Source organism: Ursus arctos, unplaced genomic scaffold, assembly GCF_023065955.2.
Source record: "Ursus arctos isolate Adak ecotype North America unplaced genomic scaffold, UrsArc2.0 scaffold_19, whole genome shotgun sequence".
Lineage (NCBI taxonomy): Eukaryota > Metazoa > Chordata > Mammalia > Carnivora > Ursidae > Ursus > Ursus arctos.
This window is the reverse complement of record NW_026622863.1, coordinates 48,438,346-48,458,311: the sequence shown is the minus strand read 5'-3', so window position 1 is coordinate 48,458,311 and position 19,966 is coordinate 48,438,346. Positions and strand designations below refer to the sequence as shown.

The window sequence follows — 19,966 nt, the reverse complement described above, 5'->3', positions numbered from 1 at the left end:
GGGCAGAGACCTGTGGGCGAGGGTGAGGGGAGGGCAGGGCGGCCTCGACCCCGGCCCCCCCGGCCACTCTCCCGGGAAGAAGACCGGGTGGCACCGCGACCACGCGATGTGGAGCGCTCCCGCGATGACGAAGCCCGATCCTCCCGGGCCCGGGGAGGTGCCACCGGCGGAGTCCGTCTCCTGGGAGCACAGGACCCACTGTCAGTTTCCTGCCAGCCAGCTCCTATTGTCAACTATCTCAAGCCTCTTCTCGGATCACACCATCTCCGAACCTTCAGGTCCAACCCAGCATCAACTAGACATTCACGCCCTCGCACATGACCCCCACAGATACCTTGTCCCAGGCTCCGCCCCTCTTGGACTCCCAGAGAACCCCCCCAAAAGAACCTGTCACTTCCCTACATCCGAGCAAACCCCCTTCACCGGACCCTTCTTCCTGAGGTCTCCCCCAGCTCCCTAGAAATCCTTCCCAATATTCCATCACCCACCCCAATAAAGAACATTGGACGTCAACCAGATCCCCACCAGCTGGGCCACGCCCTTTCACTCTACAAGATCCTTAGAACCCACGGCTTCCCCCCCTCCCCCCCCCCCGTCCTTATCTCCAGCCCCAGCCTCCTGACTGACACTTCAAGCCCTCTCCATCTCTCCAGACTCACCCTGCCATGTTCAATTTTCCGCGCCATGCAGTCCATCAGATTTCTTCCACCCCTCCATCCCCACCCACTCTCAGCCTCCCCTTCACTCAGGCCCCGCCCACACACCTTGGGCCCCGCCCTCCCATCCACAGACCCTACACCTCCTCCCAGGCCCTGCCACCCAGCCCCTGGCCCCGCCCACCCCAGACCGCGTCTCTCACCCCCTCTTGTACACGGCCAGCTCGCTGTTCACTGTCCTAAGCCGGGCACGCAGGCTCCGCTCCGAAGCCTTCACCTCCTCGAGCTGCCAGGAGTGAACAGAGACATAGAGGACCACACTGAGGCCGAGATCCAAGCCCCACAAGTTACCCCCCTCCCGCCGGCCGCCCCGCGCCCTCACCTCCTTGGCCAGGCGCCGGCAATCCTGGCTGCGGCGGCCAACCCCGCGGTGTCCAAGTCCCCGCTCTTGCCGCAGCTCTAGCTCCAGGCCCCGGACGAGCCCACGCAAGGCCTCAGCCTCCTGGCGCGCCGCCCTCCCGGCCAGAGCCTCCTCTCGTGATTGGCCCAGCTGGGCCTCCAGTTCTCGCTTCTCAGTTGCCAGGCGTGAAACCCTGGTGGAAGAGGATGGTGGGAAGACAAGAGTCGGGAGCGGGGGCTCGCAGGATCCCATCATTCTCACTTCTCCATAGGGGTGGGCACAAACAATTCCACCTGCTCCAGGAACGGGAGAATGAGGCCCCACCACTCCAGCTGTCCCCATGGTCCATCATCTCTCCTCCTCCACCTCCCCCACATGAGGAAGACCATGGCCATATCACTCCCATTCATCCCACGGGGAGGACACAGCCCTGTGAGTTCCAATTCCAAAATAAATCATAAACCTGTCCTTCTCTATACCATGAAAGCCTAGCCCTGAGGTCCTGGCCTTAGACTCCCCCCAGGCCTCCCCGCCAGGTTTCACTACCTCCTATTCACCAGAAGACTCTTTCTAAAATGCAAATCCAATGGGGCACCTGAGTGACTCAGTTGGTTGGACTTCCAATTCTTGGTTTTGGCTCAGGTCATGATCTCAGGGTCCTGAGACTGAGCCCCACATGGAGCCCCCCATCAGGCTCCACGCTCAGCATGGGGTCTGCTTGTCCCTCTCCCTCCCCTGCTAGTACTCTCTCACTCTCTCTCTAAAATAAATAATTTTTTCTAAAAAAATGCAAATCCGATCAGATCATTACTATGCTCAAAACCATCCTTGAGAAAAAGATGTACACACAAGGCTATTCGTTGCAGCACTATTTGCAATAGCAAAAAGAGTAGAAATAACCAAAATGTATGCCAACAGAAAATAAGTTGAATTTCTATAGTATATCCACTAAACGTCATAGCCAATGCAATAAAGCAAGAAAAAGAAATGAAAGATAAGGATTAAGAAAGAATTAACAAAACAGTCATTTGCAGATGAAATGATTATAAATATTGAAAATCAAAGGAAATCTACAAATTATAAGAAATAATAAGAAAACAGACCGAAGTTACTAGATATAAAATTGACATATAAATACAATTATAGGGGCGCCTGGGTGGCTCAGTTAACCAACTGACTGCCTGCCTTTAGCTCAGGTCATGATCTCAGGGTCCCAGAATTGAGCCCCAAGTCAGGCTCCCTGCTCAGTAGGGAGTCTGCTTCTCCCTCTCCCTCTGCCACTTCCCCCGCTCTTGCTCTCTCTGTCTCTCAAATACATAAATAAAATCTTTTTTAAAAAATTAAATAAATAAAGTATATAAACATCAATATGATTTATATTTAAAGTCAAGAAACCATTAGCAAAATCGTCCAAAGATGGAAAAAATCTAACAAAAGTATGATGGAATAACATCATGGAGACATTAAATAAGACCCAAATAAATGCAGAGGTATATTGTTTATATACTGGAATACTCACTATTTATATAGATTTCAGCTTCCCCTAAATTTTTCTATATTTCAATGCAATACCAATAAAAATTCCAACAAGTTTTGGGGCACCTTGGCTGGCTCAGTCAGTGGAGCATCCGACTCTTGGTCTCAGGTTTATGAGTTCGAGCCCCAAGTTGGGTGCAGATACTATTTAAAAAGAATAAAATCTCAAGCTATTATTTAAAAAAATTCCAACAAGTTTTACGTTTTTGTATTGAAAAACCTATTGATTCTAAAATTTATAAAGAAATGTAAATTTCCAAAAATAACCAAAAAAATTCTTAAAATGGAAAACCAAAAGTCAGAAGACTTGCTCTACCCAGTATCAGCCTAATTATAAAGCTACAATAATTTTTTTTTTTAAGATTTATTTATTCATTTATTCGACAGAGATAGAGACAGCCAGCGAGAGAGGGAACACAAGCAGGGGGAGTGGGAGAGGAAGAAGCAGGCTCACAGCGGAGGAGCCCGATGTGGGGCTCGATCCCATAACGCCGGGATCACGCCCCGAGCCGAAGGCAGACGCTCAACCGCTGTGCCACCCAGGCGCCCCTAAAGCTACAATAATTTTAACAGTGTGGTGCTGGCACAAAGATAGACAAACCAATGGTCTACAGAGCACAGAACCTCACCTGATGTATGATACATATATAAACATTATTTGTGATAAAGTTGACAATGGCTGAGCAGTAGGGAAATGATACTTTTTTTTTTTTTTAAGATTTTATTTATTTGAGAGAGAGAGAGATAGCAAGTGAGAAAACAAGCGGGGAGGAGAGGGAGAAGCAGGCTCCCCACTGAGCAGGGAGCCTGATGTGGGGCTCGATCCCAGGACCCTGGGATCATGACCTGAGCTAAAGGCAGATGCTTAACCAACTGAGCCACCCAGGCGCCCAAGGAAATGATACTCTTTTCAGTAAATGTCATCGGGCTGATTGGTCATGTGAAAAAACGATGAAAGGACACCTACCTCCCCCAAAATCAATTTCAGGTAGATTGTAGACATAAATGTGAAAAGCAAAAGACAAAGAATTATAGAAGATGATATAGGAGAATATCTTCATGATACTGGGAGAAAAGGATTCTAAGAGAAGACATAAAAATTACTAACTTCAGAGAAAAAATTTATAAATTAATCTACATAAAATTAAGAACATCTGTTTATCAAAAGGCACTATTAAGAGAGTAAAAAGGCCAGCAATAGAGGGCAAGGAGGTTTCTGAAATATATAAAATTAACAAAGGGCTCATATCCTGACTGTACAAAGAGTTCCTGGAAATCAGTAAGAAATAGATGACAGAAGAGAAATAGATATGACAGGTGAATAGGCAGCTCACAAAAGAGGAAATCCAAATGGCTACTAAATATATGAAAAACTGCTCAACCTCATTGGTACTTAGCAAATGAAAAGTACCAAGAGATGCTGGGCTGATGGGAACTTAATAAGAAGGAACCAGGTCTCCACATCCGAACTCATCAGCCCCAACACCACCTGACAGTAGGCAAGCACACAGCGCCACCAAGGAAGGTGTCTCACCAGAAACGTAAATCTGACGAGCCTTTAGGTTTAACAACTACTTCACAGGAAATACAGGGGACAGGGGACTACATTAACCATGGAGATGGAATGAAGTATTTACAGAGGAGACACGATGTCTGGGATTTGCTTCTCAGGGAGAAGGGAGTGTGTAGATCAAACAAGATGGGCCAAACGTAGATAACCATTGAATCGGGGGCACAAGTACATGGGTATGATCCTATTGTCTACTTTTGTGTGTTCTTGGAATTTTTCCTAATAAAAAGCTTCTTAAAATCTGTGGCTCCCCTATATTTTCCAAGGAGCTTCCCATTCAGCCCCATCTAGCTGACTTCCCCCTTCCCTTCCTCTCCCCCTCCCTCCATATCTTCCTCTCCAGCCAAGTTTCTCTTTGCAGATACAAATCCCTCCTCCTGGAGCACCCTCTCTCACCCTTCAAACACATCCCCTGCCCCCAGCCAGGCTAGGTCACGTCCGTCTCTTCTCTGCTCTCATGCTCTCTGTGCATTTCCTTCCTAGAGCTGGCATTTATCAGTATGATTATCTGTTTTCTGTCTGGATCCTCACTCCAGCTGTCTGGTCACTGTGAGGGACCTGAGCTCTGTGGCCAGGCTAACTGTGTCTGACTCTACTCCACTTATTACAAGCTGGGTGACCTTAAGCAGTCTGACCTCACATCTCTGTGAAGTGGGACAATAACAATAATAATACGTACCTATAAGGTTGTAAGAATCTATGAAGAATGCTTGGACCATGTCTGGCACTGAGTAAGGGCTCAAGAAGCATTAACTAGGGCCGGGCAGTGTGCCTGGCACACAGTGTGAACCGGAAAAACGTTGGATGGATGAATGAATGAATTTGGAGTCTTCCCAAACTCCCTCACTCCAGTTAGGAAGAGGAAGTTGGGAAGAGGAAGATAAGAAGCCACTGACCAGCTACAGGATCTCAAGCCACCCTCACTAGTTCTGGTTGGTTCTGAAGGGCAAAGGGTGCCACGCTGTGGCCAATCTGGGAAACACAAACATCCACACACACCAGAGTCCTGAGGATGAACTGAGGCTAAAGCTTATCCTGCTTCCCAGCAATGCACAGCCAAGCTCTTCCAGGAAGACCCACAAGGCTCTCCAGCTCCATGAGCTTCCACTCCTGTCAGCCCCAATACTCAGTTCTGGCCTAGTGGCCTAACAGCTGCCTACAGACCACAGCAGCTAAAGGAAACAAAGGGGGCTTGGTGCTGGCTGCCTGGATTCAAGGTCTAGCCTGGCGATATTATTCACTGTGTGACCTGGGGCAAGTTCTCTAACCTCTCTGGGCCTCAGTGTTCCTCCCCTGCAAAATGGGGACAAGAGCAATGCGCACCTTGCAAGGATTTAAGGAATGAAGTCATAAAGCACTGAGCAGAATCCCTGGCACACACTGAAATGCTCAATAAATGTTAGCTGCTGTAATAATTATAATTGTTATTACTAAAAATATTGGGGCATCTGGGTGGCTCAGTCGGTGAAGTGTCCAACTCTTGAGCTCAGCTCAGGTCTTAATCTCAGGGTCGTGAGTTCAAGCCCCGCGTTGGGCTCCACACTGGGTGTGGCGCTTACTTAAAAAAATAAAAACAAATATGGGGCGCCTGGGTGGCGCAGTCATTAAGCATCTGACTTCGGCTCAGGGCGTGATCCCTGCGTTCCGGGATCGAGCCCCAGATCAGGCTCCTCCACTGGAAGCCTGCTTCTTCCTCTCCCACTCCCCCTGCTTGTGTTCTCTCGTGCTGTCAAATAAATAAATAAAATCTTAAAAATAAAAAAATAAAAACAAATAAAAATATTATTTGCCCTCCCCAGTGGGTGGGGCCTCCTCCAGATGGGGATGGAGTTCCTGATTCAGCACCCCACAGTGCATAGCACACAGTAGGTTACTCAGAAATGTGCCCAAAAGCCTTTGCTTTCTTCACCTTACTCTTCTAGTCTCCTTGTTCTCACGACATCCTACCAAACACAAAGCCTTTGCACATGCTGTTCATTCTGCCTAGAACACGGTTCCCCGCCTCCTTCACCTGACCCAGCCCAAGACCCCATCAGGTTCCTGCTGCAGCCTCCTACAGCACAGACTAGCTTTTCCGCCTAAACACATTTCTGCTTGGCAATGCTGAACTCAGGTGGTACATGATCAACAACCATCTGCCCCCTGGGCTGGCCACTACGTGAAGGGCAGAGAGGGGTCAGTACAAAAGAGGCACCGGATATAGCCCTACTCCCTCCCTGTCTTTGCACATGCTGCTCCCTCCACTTAGAACACCCCTTCCTTACTAGGCAGGCTCCAGTCTCCCCTCTGGGCTTCCCAAGCTCCACCCACTGTGAATCGTCACTGTCTGCAGACAGAGCTATCTCCCCCCACTGGACTGGGAGTCCCAGGAGAGCAGGGCCAGTACTGACTCAGTCACTGCTGTGTCCCCAGCACCACCCAGCACACAGCAGACACAGAGGAGGGACTGAGAATAAATATTTGGTGAACGAGGGACCACCATCCTCCCAGTAGCGCTGAGCACAGGGCCCTGCGGTGCCCACCCAGCCCCAGCTGCCTTCCCCTCCCAGACTCACTGCTCCCTCAGGTGCCAGATCTCAGTCTCCCGGGTGTCCCGAGCATCCTGGCCATCCAGCCCTCGCAGGCGGCCCAGCTCCTCCTTCAGCGAGCGGATGATGCCCTGCAGGACCACAGGGTCTGGCTTGCCCTGGTACGGGAGGGGCAGCGGGTAGTGAATCCTAAGGAGGATTAGAACCGTGGCAACTCAGAGGCCAAGAATCCACCCGAGGGTAACTACCAGACCCTGAAAGCCTTCAAGTATGAAAACTCCAAGCTCCCTTCCTGCTCCCCTATCTCTTGCGCCCGCCTGCCATCCCTCAGACTCCCTCATCTAGCAATCTTGTAACCACTGGCACTGACAGGCCTGGTGCAGTCTGAACTAACTTCCTTGTCATTCATTGCTGGTGGAATGAACACTGGTACCATGTTACTTGCTGCCAAGCACAGTCCTAATTCAGATTCACAGGGGTAGATTCTAAATGGCCTGACTCGCGTCACCTCTTGGCTGAGGAAAGGTAGGGGACCTCGATCTACTGCTCCACCAGATGCTATGCATAGGGGACTGACAACCTTCCACTAAAAATCCAGGAGCCATTATCCAATGGGGCAGACTCCATCCCCTGGCTACCCAAGAACCATTCCCAGCTCTCTTTTGCCTTGCTGCCTCCCACTACACAGGCTAAAAAAGCCAGTTTATCATTATCCTAGCATCCCCTGCATGTGACCGCTTATGGCCGAATATTAAGGAAAGGCCACAAGACCATTTCTGGCCAAATATTATAGGAAATCTGTTGGGCAACTTTTAGGAACACTTCCGTTTTCCTGGTAAAAAATGGTACATGCCATTAGCAAGCACAGCCCTGTTCTCTTCCTCTTGCTTTGATACAGACGCGATGCCTGGAGGGCCAGCAGCCATTTTGTGACCATGAAGAGATAAGGATGGAGGTCAAAAAGCCAACACATTACGGATGACAAAAAACAAAACAGAAGGAGCCTGAGTCCCTAATGAAACTGCTGGGTAATAGGCACCCACCTAACATTTTGTTGTGTGATAAACTACTGTTTGTTTAAAGCACTAGCAACAGGTATTCTGCTATTTACAGCCCAACACAACACTAAATGATACAAATCTCAACACTGAAGATTCCAAAGGCAACACCACCCCCCCTTGCCCACAGAGGTTCCCAAGTTCTAACCACACCCCCTCCCACCTGCCCACCAGCCTGAGCCTGGAGCCAGTCCCTTACCCCCACCTGTCAAACTCCACAGAGTAGATGAGGATCAGGTAGCGCTTGGAGTTGAGCTGGGCCGATCTTGAGGCCAAGGGGCCTGGGCGGCCCCCCATCTTGCGATTCCGCAGGGACTCCAGATCTGTATAGGTCAGCAGGTCGAGGGTGACTGACTCACTGCTCTGTTGGAAGAGGATGGGAGGAAATGCCAGGAGACCCGACATGGCCACACCCAGAGCACACAACCCACCTCCCCAGGGCACGCCCTATCCATTCTCTGGGCTCACTGGGCTTTTCCTACACTGAGGCTGATGATCAAGACGGCCCTGCCCCAGGGGCTGGCACAAGGACGCCAGAGGGAGAAACTGGAAAGAACCTAAATGCTCAACCATGGGGGGGCAGCTTAATGCTGTGGCTCTCCAAGTGTTGTCCAAAGACCCCGGGGGGTCCCCAAGACCCTTTCAGGGAGTCCATGAGGTCGAAACAATTTTCATAATAATACTAAGATGTTTTTTGCCATGCCGACATTTATACCAATGGTGCAAAATAATGGTGGGTAAAAGTGATGGTGCCCATTAGCACAAATCAAGCCAGCGGCATCACAGTACTAGTAGTCACGGTATTCTCTTTGCCATGCAGTCTCAGTGGGGGGCCAGGAAGGAAGAAGAAATGAACATAACACAGGAAATCAAACCTAGAATGTTCTTTTTTTTTTTTTTTTTTAAGATTTTATTCATTTGACAGAGAGAGAGAGAGCACAAGCAGGGGGAGCAGCAGAGGGAGAGGGAGAAGCAAGCTCGCTGCTGAGCAGGGAGCCTAAGGTGGGGCTCCATCCCAGGACCCCGGGATCATGAGCGGAAGGCAAATGCTTAACCAACTGAGCCACCCAGGCGCCCCAAACCTAGAATGTTCTTGATGAAGCAGTAAAAATTATTAATCTTCTTGAATCTCCATCCTTGAGTACATGGCTTTTTACTACTCTGTGACAAGATGGGAAGCACACATTCTGTGGCATTCCAAAGTACGACAGTTGTCTCAGGAAGAACACTTGTGTAATCGAGGTGGGGGCTAAATTAGCCGCTTTTTCATGGAACACTATTTTTACTTGAAAGAACGACTGACAGACATAACTATGGTTATTCAGACTTGGGTGTCTGGCAGGCATTTTCTCAAAAATGAACAAAGTCAGCCTGTCACTTCGAGAAAAACAGCTAACGGTATTTGTTGCCAATGGTAAAATTCAAACTTCACAGCAAAAATTAGAATTTTGGAAAACTTGGATCTGCTACTGTGTGCTTGATATCTTCTTGATGTTGAAAGACCTCCCTGGTGAGATCAGTGAGGATATTAACGAATGTGATTTCCTGATATTGTATAATGAAATGTGTCAACATTTAGAAGATCTGTATAACTCAGAGCCGTATTTTTTATTTTTTATTTATTTATTTATTTATTAAGATTTTATTTATTTATTTGACAGAGAGAGACAGCCAGCGAGAGAGGGAACACAAGCAGGGGAAGTGGGAGAGGAAGAAGCAGGCTCATAGTGGAGGAGCCCGATGTGGGGCTCGATCCCATAACGCCGGGATCACGCCCTGAGCTGAAGGCAGACGCTTAACCGCTGTGCCACCCAGGCGCCCCAAAGAGCCGTATTTTTTAAATGACCAATGCATAATATCACAAAATGGGTAAAAGATCCAAGTAAAGTTCAAGATATATCAATAGAGTTTAATGTAACATAGTATGAAAAGTTCAGGGGCGCCTGGGTGGCTCAGTCGTTGAGTGTCTGCCTTCGGCTCAGGGCGTGATCCCAGAGTCCTGGGATCGAGCCCCACATCAGGCTCCTCCGCTGGGAGCCTGCTTCTTCCTCTCCCACTCCCCCTGCTTGTGTTCCCTCTCTCGCTGGCTGTCTCTCTCTCTCTGTCAAATGAATAAATAAAATCTTTAAAAAAAAAAGAAAAAGAAAAGTTCATTGATAGGCTTTTGGACTCCACACTGCAACAAACCTTTAAGAAATTACCACCTATCCACTTTTAGTATGTTAGCAAAGAAGGATCTGCACAATTTCCTGATTAATTAATGAGTCCCTTTTCCAACTACATATCTATGTAAGGGAGATTTTTCTGCATATAGTTCAACCAAAACATACCAAAATAGATTGAATGCAGAAGCACATATAAGAATCTAGAAGTTTTTGGGGCGCCTGAGTGGCTCAGTCGGTTAAGTGTCTGCCTTCCGCTCAGGTCATAATCCCAGGTTCCCTGACTGCTTCCTCCCTCTCTCTCTCCCTGCCACTTCCTCTGCTTGTACTCTCTTCTCTCTCCTTCAAATAAATAAAAATCTAAAAAAAAAAAAAAAAAAAAAAAAAGAATCCAGTAGTTTTCTATTAAGCAAGACATTAAAGAGATTTGCAAAAATGTAAAACAATGCTATATTTCCTATTAATTTATTTTGTTTTAGAAAATGTATTTTTCACAAAAATGTTATTAACATATAGCTGGTTTATTATGGTAATTTTTAAGTAAATTCATAAATATCTTTAAATTACTCAGTTTTAATTTATAAAACAACTTAATCTATAATATGGTAAACAAATACTGATAGATAAAACCTGCATAAACAAAAGCTCTTTGATGTCCTCGATAATTTCTAAGAGCATGAAGAGGTCATGACACCAAAAAACTTGAGAACCACTGAGTTATACCACATGGGTATATGGAATACTAAGCAACCACTAACAAGGATGACAAACTCACAAGTTGATGACAATAATTAAAAGACAATATCTGGGGCGCCTGGGTGGCACAGCGGTTAAGCGTCTGCCTTCGGCTCAGGGCGTGATCCCAGCGTTCTGGGATCGAGCCCCACATCAGGCTCCTCTGCTATGAGCCTGCTTCTTCCTCTCCCACTCCCCCTGCTTGTGTTCCCTCTCTCGCTGGCTGTCTCTATCTCTGTCGAATAAATAAATAAAATCTTTAAAAAATAAATAAATAAATAAATAAATAAATAAATAAAAGACAATATCTGTAATGCACTTATGAGCCAGATGCTATTCTAAGCTTTTTACACAGAACTCATTTAATCTTCACCACACTGTGAAATAGGGACTACTGTTATCCCCACATTACAGTTAAGAAAACTAAGGCATGGGGCGCCCGGGGGGGCTCAGTCAGCCAAGCATCTGACTCGATTTCAACTCAGGTCATGATCTCAGGGTCGTGAGATTGAGCCCCACATTGGGCTCGTGCTGAGTGTGGAGCCTGCTTAAGATTCTTTCTCTCCCTCTGCTCAGCCCCCTGCCCCTGTCTGTGCACTCGCTCTCTCGCTCTCTCTCTCTCAAAAAAAAGAAAGAAAACCAAGACATGGAGGGGACGTAACTGGCCCAGGGCTCCCAGCTGGTAAGTAGCAGTAATAAGTCTGACTTCAGAGTTCATGCTCTTGGCCATCATGCAACACAGCTTACACATACTAAACAGTCTAAAGTAGGGGATAGAAAAGGGATTATAAGAGACTGTCCCTTTCTAAATCACACACTGTTACACTGTCATCATTTTATGAGTGTGAATTTTATCTATAGTCAGAGAAATAATGTAGTTCACAGTTTTAAAATGATGGCTAAATAGCATCCCTGCCACTCTAACTTCCAACCTGCTTTTTTTTTCCTATTAATACTTTTAACTACTTGACATTATATATTTTTTCAATTTTTTGTTTCTCCCACTAGAATATCAGCTTCATAAGAACAGGAATTTTGTCTCATCCGTTCACTGCCATATCCCACTGTCTGCCACAGTGCCTGGCACACTGTAGATACTGACTAAAAATGATACGAATGGCTACCTATATCCACTGATGTGACTAAATGTTTATGAGACATTGTTGAATCTTTTAAAAGCAGGTTAAATAATACTTTGGGAAGTATATCAACTATATAAAATTATACATCTGCAAATACACACACACACACTTTCACAAGTAAATAAAGTAGTGGAGAAATGGCTGGAGTGATTTTCACCAAAATATTAATAAAATATTACCAGGAATGAGTATTAGGAGTAGAGGGATTTTTTCTATCTTCTTACATTTCTCTGTGACGTGAATTTTCTACATGAGAATAACTATCACAAGGATCAGAATCAACCACTTACATTTGGGAATGAAAAAGTTAGCCCTGTCTCTTTAAGGTAAGACAAGGTAGAGGGTCTTGCATTCATCAGATGGGCATCTACCTTCCCAGGGATCCAGAAAACAGAAACTTCCCCTGGCTGCCAGCCGTGGCCCCTACCTGAGTGAGAGCCGACTCCAGCATGTTACAGAAGATGTTGAACTGTTTGAAGTTCCCCGTCTTGTGAGTCAGATCTTCGATGACTGGGTAGAGAGAAAAGTCCTTCCTGAAGTCTGACCACTTGCCCAGCCCAAGAGCAATACATCTAAGCTTGTCAACTTCCCCCAACTCCAGTGCCTCTGGCCTGAGGCATGAGCCCTTCACCCCTCCTCCCCACCTGAGAGAGTCTCTGGTCAGGTAGAAGAGGCAGATGGGTGGGTTCCTGGTTGGCCTCATCTTCAGGGAGAAGGGGATCCCGGGGAAGGACAGGTGAACCCACCCCAGGTGGGCACACTCACAGCTGGCATCGAACTCGCCCCGCCACTGATCAGCCGTCATCCGGTCCTCCACTTCCAGCTCTAGCACCTGCCCAGACACCACCACCCGCACGGCATGCTCCACACCTCGGAAGACATAGTCCACCTGTAGGCCAGCTGGCTGGTCCATGGCCAGTGTCGCTGGAGAGAGGGACGAGACGAGACCCAGAGCGCCTGAGAGTCCAGGCTCCGAAGCTGGAAGGCCAGAATTCATATCCTGGCTCCACTATTTACCAGCTTTGGCACCTTAGGAAAGAGACTCCCTCTCTGTGCCTCAATGTCCTCATCTGGAAAATGGGTATAATAATGGCATCTACCTCATAGAGTTGTCATGAGGATTAAATTGGACAATACACATAAAAGCATTTAGAACTGTGTCCATGCCCAACACATGCTGGCTAACAGAATATATGATTTCTGACAAGAGAATCATGACTAGTACTATTGATTATTAATTTAGTAATCCTTATACTCATTATATATTATTCATTCATTCATTCAAACATTTGTGGAGAAAAATCAAGCTGCAAAGGGGGACAGAGTACTGAGGACAGGCAGGGCAGAGTTTAAGTAGAGGGTCAGGGCAGGCCTCCCTGAAGAGGTAACCTACAGGCAGAGAACTAAAGGAAGTCAGGGACATGCCATATGGCTACCTAGGGAAAGTGGTCCAGGTTGAGGTAACAGCCGCACTGTATATTATCAATGATACACTTAAATCATGTCCAATGAATTAATAATCGATTTTATTAATTGTTCTGTTGTAAGCCTAAGTACCTTCTCTTAGCCAATAGGGCTACCACTCGCTGTTAGTTCTATGAGGTGGCAGATCTCTGCCTTCAGCGTGGATTTTAGGGGGGGTTCAGAACGAAGGCCCTGGGCTGCCTGAGTTCATATCTAGCTTCAGCTATGTGCACATACACAGGCAAGTTACTTAACCTCTCCTGGGACCAGATTCCTTATCTTAAAAGCACATGCCATCCTGGATACTGGGGATGATGAGAAATCAGAGGATGCCCCTACCCTCAAGAGGGCAGCAACAGTTGGGGGTATAAAAATGTCCAAAAAAAAAAAAAAAAAAGTAAAGTACTGGAGAAAGGAGATGCTGGGGGTAGGGGTTGCTCTTTTAGCTAAGGTAGCCAAGGAAGGCCTCACTGAGTAGAGGCCTGTAGAGGGATAAGGAGATGGGTGAATATCTGGGGGAAGAGTGTCCAGGCAAAGGGAACAGCCAGGCAAGAGCTCCAAGGTGGGATGTTCCTGATTTGTTCTAAGAACAGCAAGGTCAGCATGAGGGAGGGACAGAGATGAGATACAAGGGCCAGATGATGCTCATGCAGGCCTTTGTAGCCCACAGAAGGGTAACAGTGCTCATCTCCTTGAATTGGTGTAAGGATTAAATGAGTTAATCACGTTAAAATCTTTGAACAAATGGAGCAATGCCTGACACACAGCAAGCACTCATACACATACGGGCATCATCATCATCATCATTATTATTATTACCATTACTATGTTGTTGTGTGTCTTGAAAGGCAGTACAGAAACAAGGCAAGCCCATTTTCCTCCCCAGTGTACAGATGGGGAAACTGAGGCTCACAGTTGCCCCCAAAACAGAACTACCCAGGGCTGCCCCAACCCAGACCATGAGGACCCCTCCAAAGCCTGGTCTCCTTCTCTCCCCCACATCCTTTGCTCCTCACACTTTCCCCAAGAAGTCCTCCTAAAAGATGATATCAGAAAATATAATATTGAGAGGCCAGAATATGATGAGCCCTGAAACTCAAGGTCAGTGGTTTTTTAACCTTTTAAGAGTCTTGGAGCCTTTGATAGTCTAATGAGATCTCTGAACCCTCCCCAGATAAATGAATAGGCCCATAACCCTTTCCAAGTAATTTCAGAGGCTCCCAGAATACCACCCTGCTGCCCATCCACAAATCGCCTTTCTCAAAGACCCAAGGACAACCGCCGAAGGCCCAGACATTCTGGCAGGCTTCTGTCTCTAGACCCAAGCTCTTCAGTTTATTTGGGGGAGGGGTCCCTCGTGTTTGGAAGCGGCTGATGAAATCAAGAGACCTCTTCCCCTTGAAAATCCACACTCTCACATTCTCTGGAGGTTCGGAAGCGGGGTTAATAGTCCCTGACCTATGGGCAAAGAAACAGCTACACGTTTCAACATATCCCGCATCCCCTGGTCCTCAGTGCGGGTGCCAGGCAGCGCTGGCCCCGCCCCACCGGGTGTCCTAGACCCAGCCCTCCGACCCCGCCCCTCCGACTCCGCGAGCCAATCAGTGGTCGCGCCGTTCTGGTTACCAAGGCGTTGGAGGTACCCGCAGAACGCCTGAGGAGCCGCACAGCTTCAGGGCCCAATTCACCACCCCACTCGTGGTACCCAACTTCAGGGAGGAGACAGAGGAATAAAGGGGCCCGTCCCACCCCATCTCCACCACCAACCCAGCCCTGCTCTCCTCTCCTCCTTCCCCACTCCCCCGCATAAACTCTCCATTCTCTTCCAGAGAATAGCGGCCCTTCACTAAATCACAGGGCCTTTCCATATCCAAATGCCTGATGTCATTAGCCTCCATCTCAGTCCGCAGATATTAAGCCTCTGAATATTCTCCCCGAATTCCACTGTCCCCTTACACACACCTGCCTCTCACACCTCCACAAACTTCGCCTGCTCCCCTCCCCTCATTCCCTCTTCTCGGTTGTCGTGAGCACTCAACAACTGCTGATGAAATAAACCCCACACCCCTGCCAGCTCCCCATTACTCATTCCCCAGAGGGCCTAGAGATTATGGACTCCCCTCCCCTCCCCGCTGCAGAACCTCCCTCCCTCCGTATTCCAGCCTCACCCCTTCTACCACATTTCCGAAGCCAGTCCTCTCCACTCCCTTCCCCAAGTCCCTTACTGCCATTGGGCTCTCCCAGATTGGGGGCAGGGGGCCACATTCCCCTTTTCCGTGCACCAGCTCCCATGTTCTCCTGGGGTTTCCCCCACATTCTACCTGAATTTTGCCCCCTCCTATTATTCCGCCTGGATTCCGCTTGCGTATTTATTTGCCCAAGGTTCTACTCCACAATGGGGATTTACCCCATTTTCAGCCTGTCTTACATGATCCCTATTTTTCACCTGGATTCTGTTCCCTCCCAAATTCTATGTAAACCCTCTCTCCCCCTCCCCACATTTTCCACCTCTCTTCCCTGCAGAGCCTTCCCAGAACACCCCCTCCCCGCTCCCCTCCAATTCTGGGATTCCCTAGGCTCCGCGCCCTTCCCTTCCCCCACTCCCACCCTGTACTTCTACCTGCATCCTCCGTCCTTGCTCTGTGACCAGTGGCCCATCCTGATTGCTGGTTTCGTTCCAGTCCCAAGACTCTCCTAGCTTCTCTTCGTCTCAGCTTCCAGACCCTGCATTCGAGGCCCCGCCCTCGCCAACCCGTGACGTCAGCACTTCAACCTTGCGCGCTCCGCGTGCACACCCAAGCACCCCACTCTGGCCCACACACCTGACCCCATTTCTCCGGCCTCGTGACATCATTGCTTCAGCACACACGCACATACACGTACGCACACGCACACGCGCGCACACACACGCACAAGCACACTCAGCTTTCCGACCCCAGGCCTTTCCCTCTCATCTTTCACTAAGGTGACTCCCCTCTCGGTTTCCAGGGTTACATCACGGTCTCTGGCTCCTCCTCCTCCCAATAGCGCTCTCTGATTATTTCAGATTTCACAGCCCTCGCCCTAGGGTGGAAGTCGCGAATCCTCCACGCTGAGCTCCCCCAAAACAACTCCACATCACCATCTCCCACACAGGACACAGGTAAATCACCACCTCCGTCAGCCCCTACCCCTGATGGCTATTTCACACTGTCTGCAGCACCCTCTCCCACCAACACCACATATTCCCGTCTGGCCAGGACCTAGCTGTCCTCGCCTATACAGTATACCTCCCACCTCACATATACACACTGGCCTGGCCTGAGTGACCCCTCCCCACCATGTGAGTTTTAGCTGGCTAGAATTCCCCTCCCTTCACCCTGCACTCCCCCAGAATATAGACCAGAGACGTCCACAATGTCCCCCTAGAATATATAAACACAAAAGCCTTTAAGGACTCCCCATGATCCGCCCCTCCATAGTGCACACTGCAGCCCACCACCCTCCCTCTGAATATCCAAATCCCCTCCCCTACTATCCCTCAAATGCTTTTTGCCTTAAGTAAGGACCATGCACACCCATGAACCAGTGACTTGTCCTTAATTCTGCTCTCTGACAGATGCTGTAACCATCCCCCATTTTACAGAGGATGAAACTGACATTTGCCTAGAATCCTGCAGTGAGGGGCTGGCACACTGGTCCCCCTCCCATTACCCAGCTACCCTTCTGTTTCCTCCCATAACTCTCTGCTCCCTTCCCTCCAGGCACCAATCCTTCTGTGTGGCCTTGTACTTTAAGCATGACACACACCGCATGACAAGGACTCCTGGGTTCAGCTCCCACTCCACCACTTACCCACAATGTGACCCAGGGCAAGGCACTTAGCCTCTCTGGGCCTTTTCCCATCACTAAAGTGGGGATAATAAGAGCTCCCATCTCACATAGGATGATTGTGGGGATTAAATTAATTAATACATGTACGGAGCTTCAAACAGTGCCTGCCACCCGGTCAGCTGTTTACCATCTGTGCAACCAGCTGACGATTAGTCGACAGACCAGAAGCCCAAGAGGGCAGAGCCATTTTTATCATTCTTATATCTTCAGCACCCTGGGCCTGGCACAGATCAGGGACTACTTGTGAATTTATGAGAGATATCAGGAAATCGGGTTCTAGGCACTGGAGATACAGCCAAGGTCCTCTCCCCTCAGCTCACTCCTTTGTCCCCAGGTCCCAGCTCCAATGTCATTCCTGCAGGAAGCCCTCCCTGACTCCCAGGCTAGGTAAGGAGCTGTCTCAATCACCAGTGTCCCCAGCACTGCCCAGCAGAGGGACAGCCACAGAGGGGGAGTTTAATGATGAGAGAGCTCCAGTCCAAGCTCTGAACTGGTCTGTTTCTTCAAGTGAGGACTGCAAACCTTCAGCATGAAAACAGGTGCTTGATTTTTAAAAATGCAGGATCTTGGACATGATCCCAAATCCACAGAAGCAGAACCTCTAGGGGTGGGCCCAGGAATCTGCATTTCCTACAAGCTCCCCCAGCTCTGAGATCTGAGAGCTTCTGCCCCTGGATACCACAGTCTGCTCAGTTTATTAGCCCATCTTGACCCCACCACACCACCCAAGACTCTCCCAGCTCAACTCTCCTATACCACAGGGAGCCTCCCCCTCCTGCCCCCCACCCTAGAAACGGTGATGATGATAATACAAGTAACAGTTTTTAAGCATGTATGGGCCCTTCCAGGTGCTAAATTATATATTCCTATGGAGTCAACACTCTAGTGGGGGGTGGGAGTCCAAGAAACCAGGGGATATAAACAAACCCTAATATATGTTGGGTAGTGGCGTTACCAAAGCAAAACAAACCCAAGTGAGGAGAGGCCAGGAGCTATTTTAGCTTGGGTGGTCAGTGAGGGCCTGTCTGTGGATTTGACATTTGAACAGACACCTGAAGGAAGCGAGGGAGAAGCCATGTAGACATCTGGAGGCACATGATCCAGACACAGGGCACAGCAAGGACATTCTCCAGGTGGGAATGTATTTGCTATGTCTGAAGAATGAGGAGGCCAGCATGGCTGAAGCAGTGTCAACAAAGGAGAATGGCAGGAGTTGAGGGCAGGCTGGAGGGCAAGCTGGATCGGGTGGAGCAGTGTGGGCTTGGCAAGGACTTGTACTTTGTGAGGTGGGAGCCACGGGAGTGCCTGGACCAGACAGCAACATGATCTGACTTTTATTTTAACAGGAACCCCCGACTGTGGGGTCCAGGGCAGACCTAAGGAGCCCAGCGAGGAGGCCACTGCAACAGACCAGGTAAGAGCAAGTGATGGCAGGAATCAGAGCAGCAGCAAGGGAGGTGGTGAGATACGGCTGGATTCTGGAAGTATTCTGAAGATAGACCCATGAGATATGCTGATTGGCAGATGGCACGTGGGCAAGGGAAATGGGAGACTCAAGGTCAACTCGAAGGTTTTTGGCGGGAGTACCTGAAAGAATGGAACTGCCACCAGCTGGCTTTGGAGGTTGAAAGGGGAAACTACAAGTTTGGTTTGGGACAAGTTTTTAAAGCATGGATGGCAGTTGGACTTCCAAGTAGAGAAGAGTCAGCCTTTGGACAAATGAGTCTGGAGTTCAGAGGAGAGATCCAGACTGTAGACAGGCACTTGGGAGTTATCATTATATAAACAGCATGTGAAGCCAAGAGACTGGGTGAGGACAGGTGAGTGGTACAGACAGAGAAGAGATGAGGTCATTCTAACGATGATAAAGCTGAGGCACAGAGGGTTAAAGAATTTGCCCAAAGCCACTCTGATGTTCAGTGGCAGGGCCAGTGGCAACACCAGCATTTAAACTCAGGCAACCCAACTCCAGAGCCCACAGTCTTAACCACCGGGAGGAGTGTTAGGACGTTCAAGAGTAATTCATACAAAACCTGGCACATAGTAAGCCCTGAATAAACGCTGCATGTATCACACGGCTTCACACCTTCATCCTCGAAGTTCTCACTCATTCACTCCCTCAGTGTAGTGCTTCACCTGCCTTCCACCCAAATCAAACCTTGTTAACTCATCTCAAGGACCTCGGCTCCTCCACACTGCGCTAGAATAGCCGGTCGCCTTAAAACCTCCATTAAATCACAAGGCTATATTACAGGGGAATTTCTGTATTTTACCGCCTGCTCTCTCCAGCTTTACACACTTTCCCCATTAAAGACCCTCCCGCGAAATACAAAACATCCCTCCCCCCCCCACCCCCCACTCAGACACTGCCCTCTGCCTCACAAACCAATATCAAAGCGCCTCTCCGTGTTAAAGGTCACCCCCTCCCGATTCCTACACTGCCGGGTCAGCTGCCCGCCGCAGCCCACCCTCCCCCAGATCATCCCCTCCCCCCAGGATCGCCACCCTGGCCCGCGCACCCGCCACTCCCACCGTCTCTCACCTTCTCCACAGGCACCCCTCCTCGCGAGCGGTTCAACTGCCGAAGCTCCAGCCCCGCCCCAGGATCCGGCCTTCTCGCTTCTGACTGGCCCTGGCTTACTCGCAGCCGAGTTCTCATTAGTCAAAACAGATGCCCATCACCCCGTGTCCCGCCTCAGAGGCGAGCCCGCCCCCCAAAGCTTGCAATTGGCCAACTCGGAGGAGAGATTCCTAAATGGGCCTGGTCGTCGATCTTCTCTCCAATTATTACTGGCTAATTCCTACTGCCAGTCATGCGAGGAGGGTTGTTCTTCGGAGGGGA

The 19,966-nt window shown here is 48.9% G+C and overlaps 1 protein-coding gene across 6 annotated transcripts in view; it reads right to left on the bottom strand.

The window, feature by feature from the left end:
* CCDC61 (coiled-coil domain containing 61) overlaps window positions 1-19,721 on the bottom strand; it is a 42,496-nt gene extending 22,775 nt beyond the window's left edge. For 3 of the 6 annotated variants that reach the window (XM_057314501.1, XM_057314500.1, XM_048224016.2), the window contains exons 1-8: window positions 19,667-19,713; window positions 12,553-12,711; window positions 12,215-12,297; window positions 7,954-8,111; window positions 6,718-6,879; window positions 1,039-1,249; window positions 860-942; window positions 11-180 (exon numbers count right to left, since the gene is read on the bottom strand). In XM_057314501.1, the coding sequence (XP_057170484.1) occupies window positions 11-180; window positions 860-942; window positions 1,039-1,249; window positions 6,718-6,879; window positions 7,954-8,111; window positions 12,215-12,297; window positions 12,553-12,700 (1,015 nt within the window). In that variant the 5' untranslated portion in view covers window positions 12,701-12,711; window positions 19,667-19,713. Of the gene's footprint in view, window positions 1-10; window positions 181-859; window positions 943-1,038; window positions 1,250-6,717; window positions 6,880-7,953; window positions 8,112-12,214; window positions 12,298-12,552; window positions 12,712-15,871 lie in introns of all 6 variants that reach the window. The other 3 variants (XM_026482010.4, XM_057314502.1, XM_057314503.1) reach the window with 3 other exon arrangements.
* Between the last annotated feature and the right edge of the window lie 245 nt (window positions 19,722-19,966).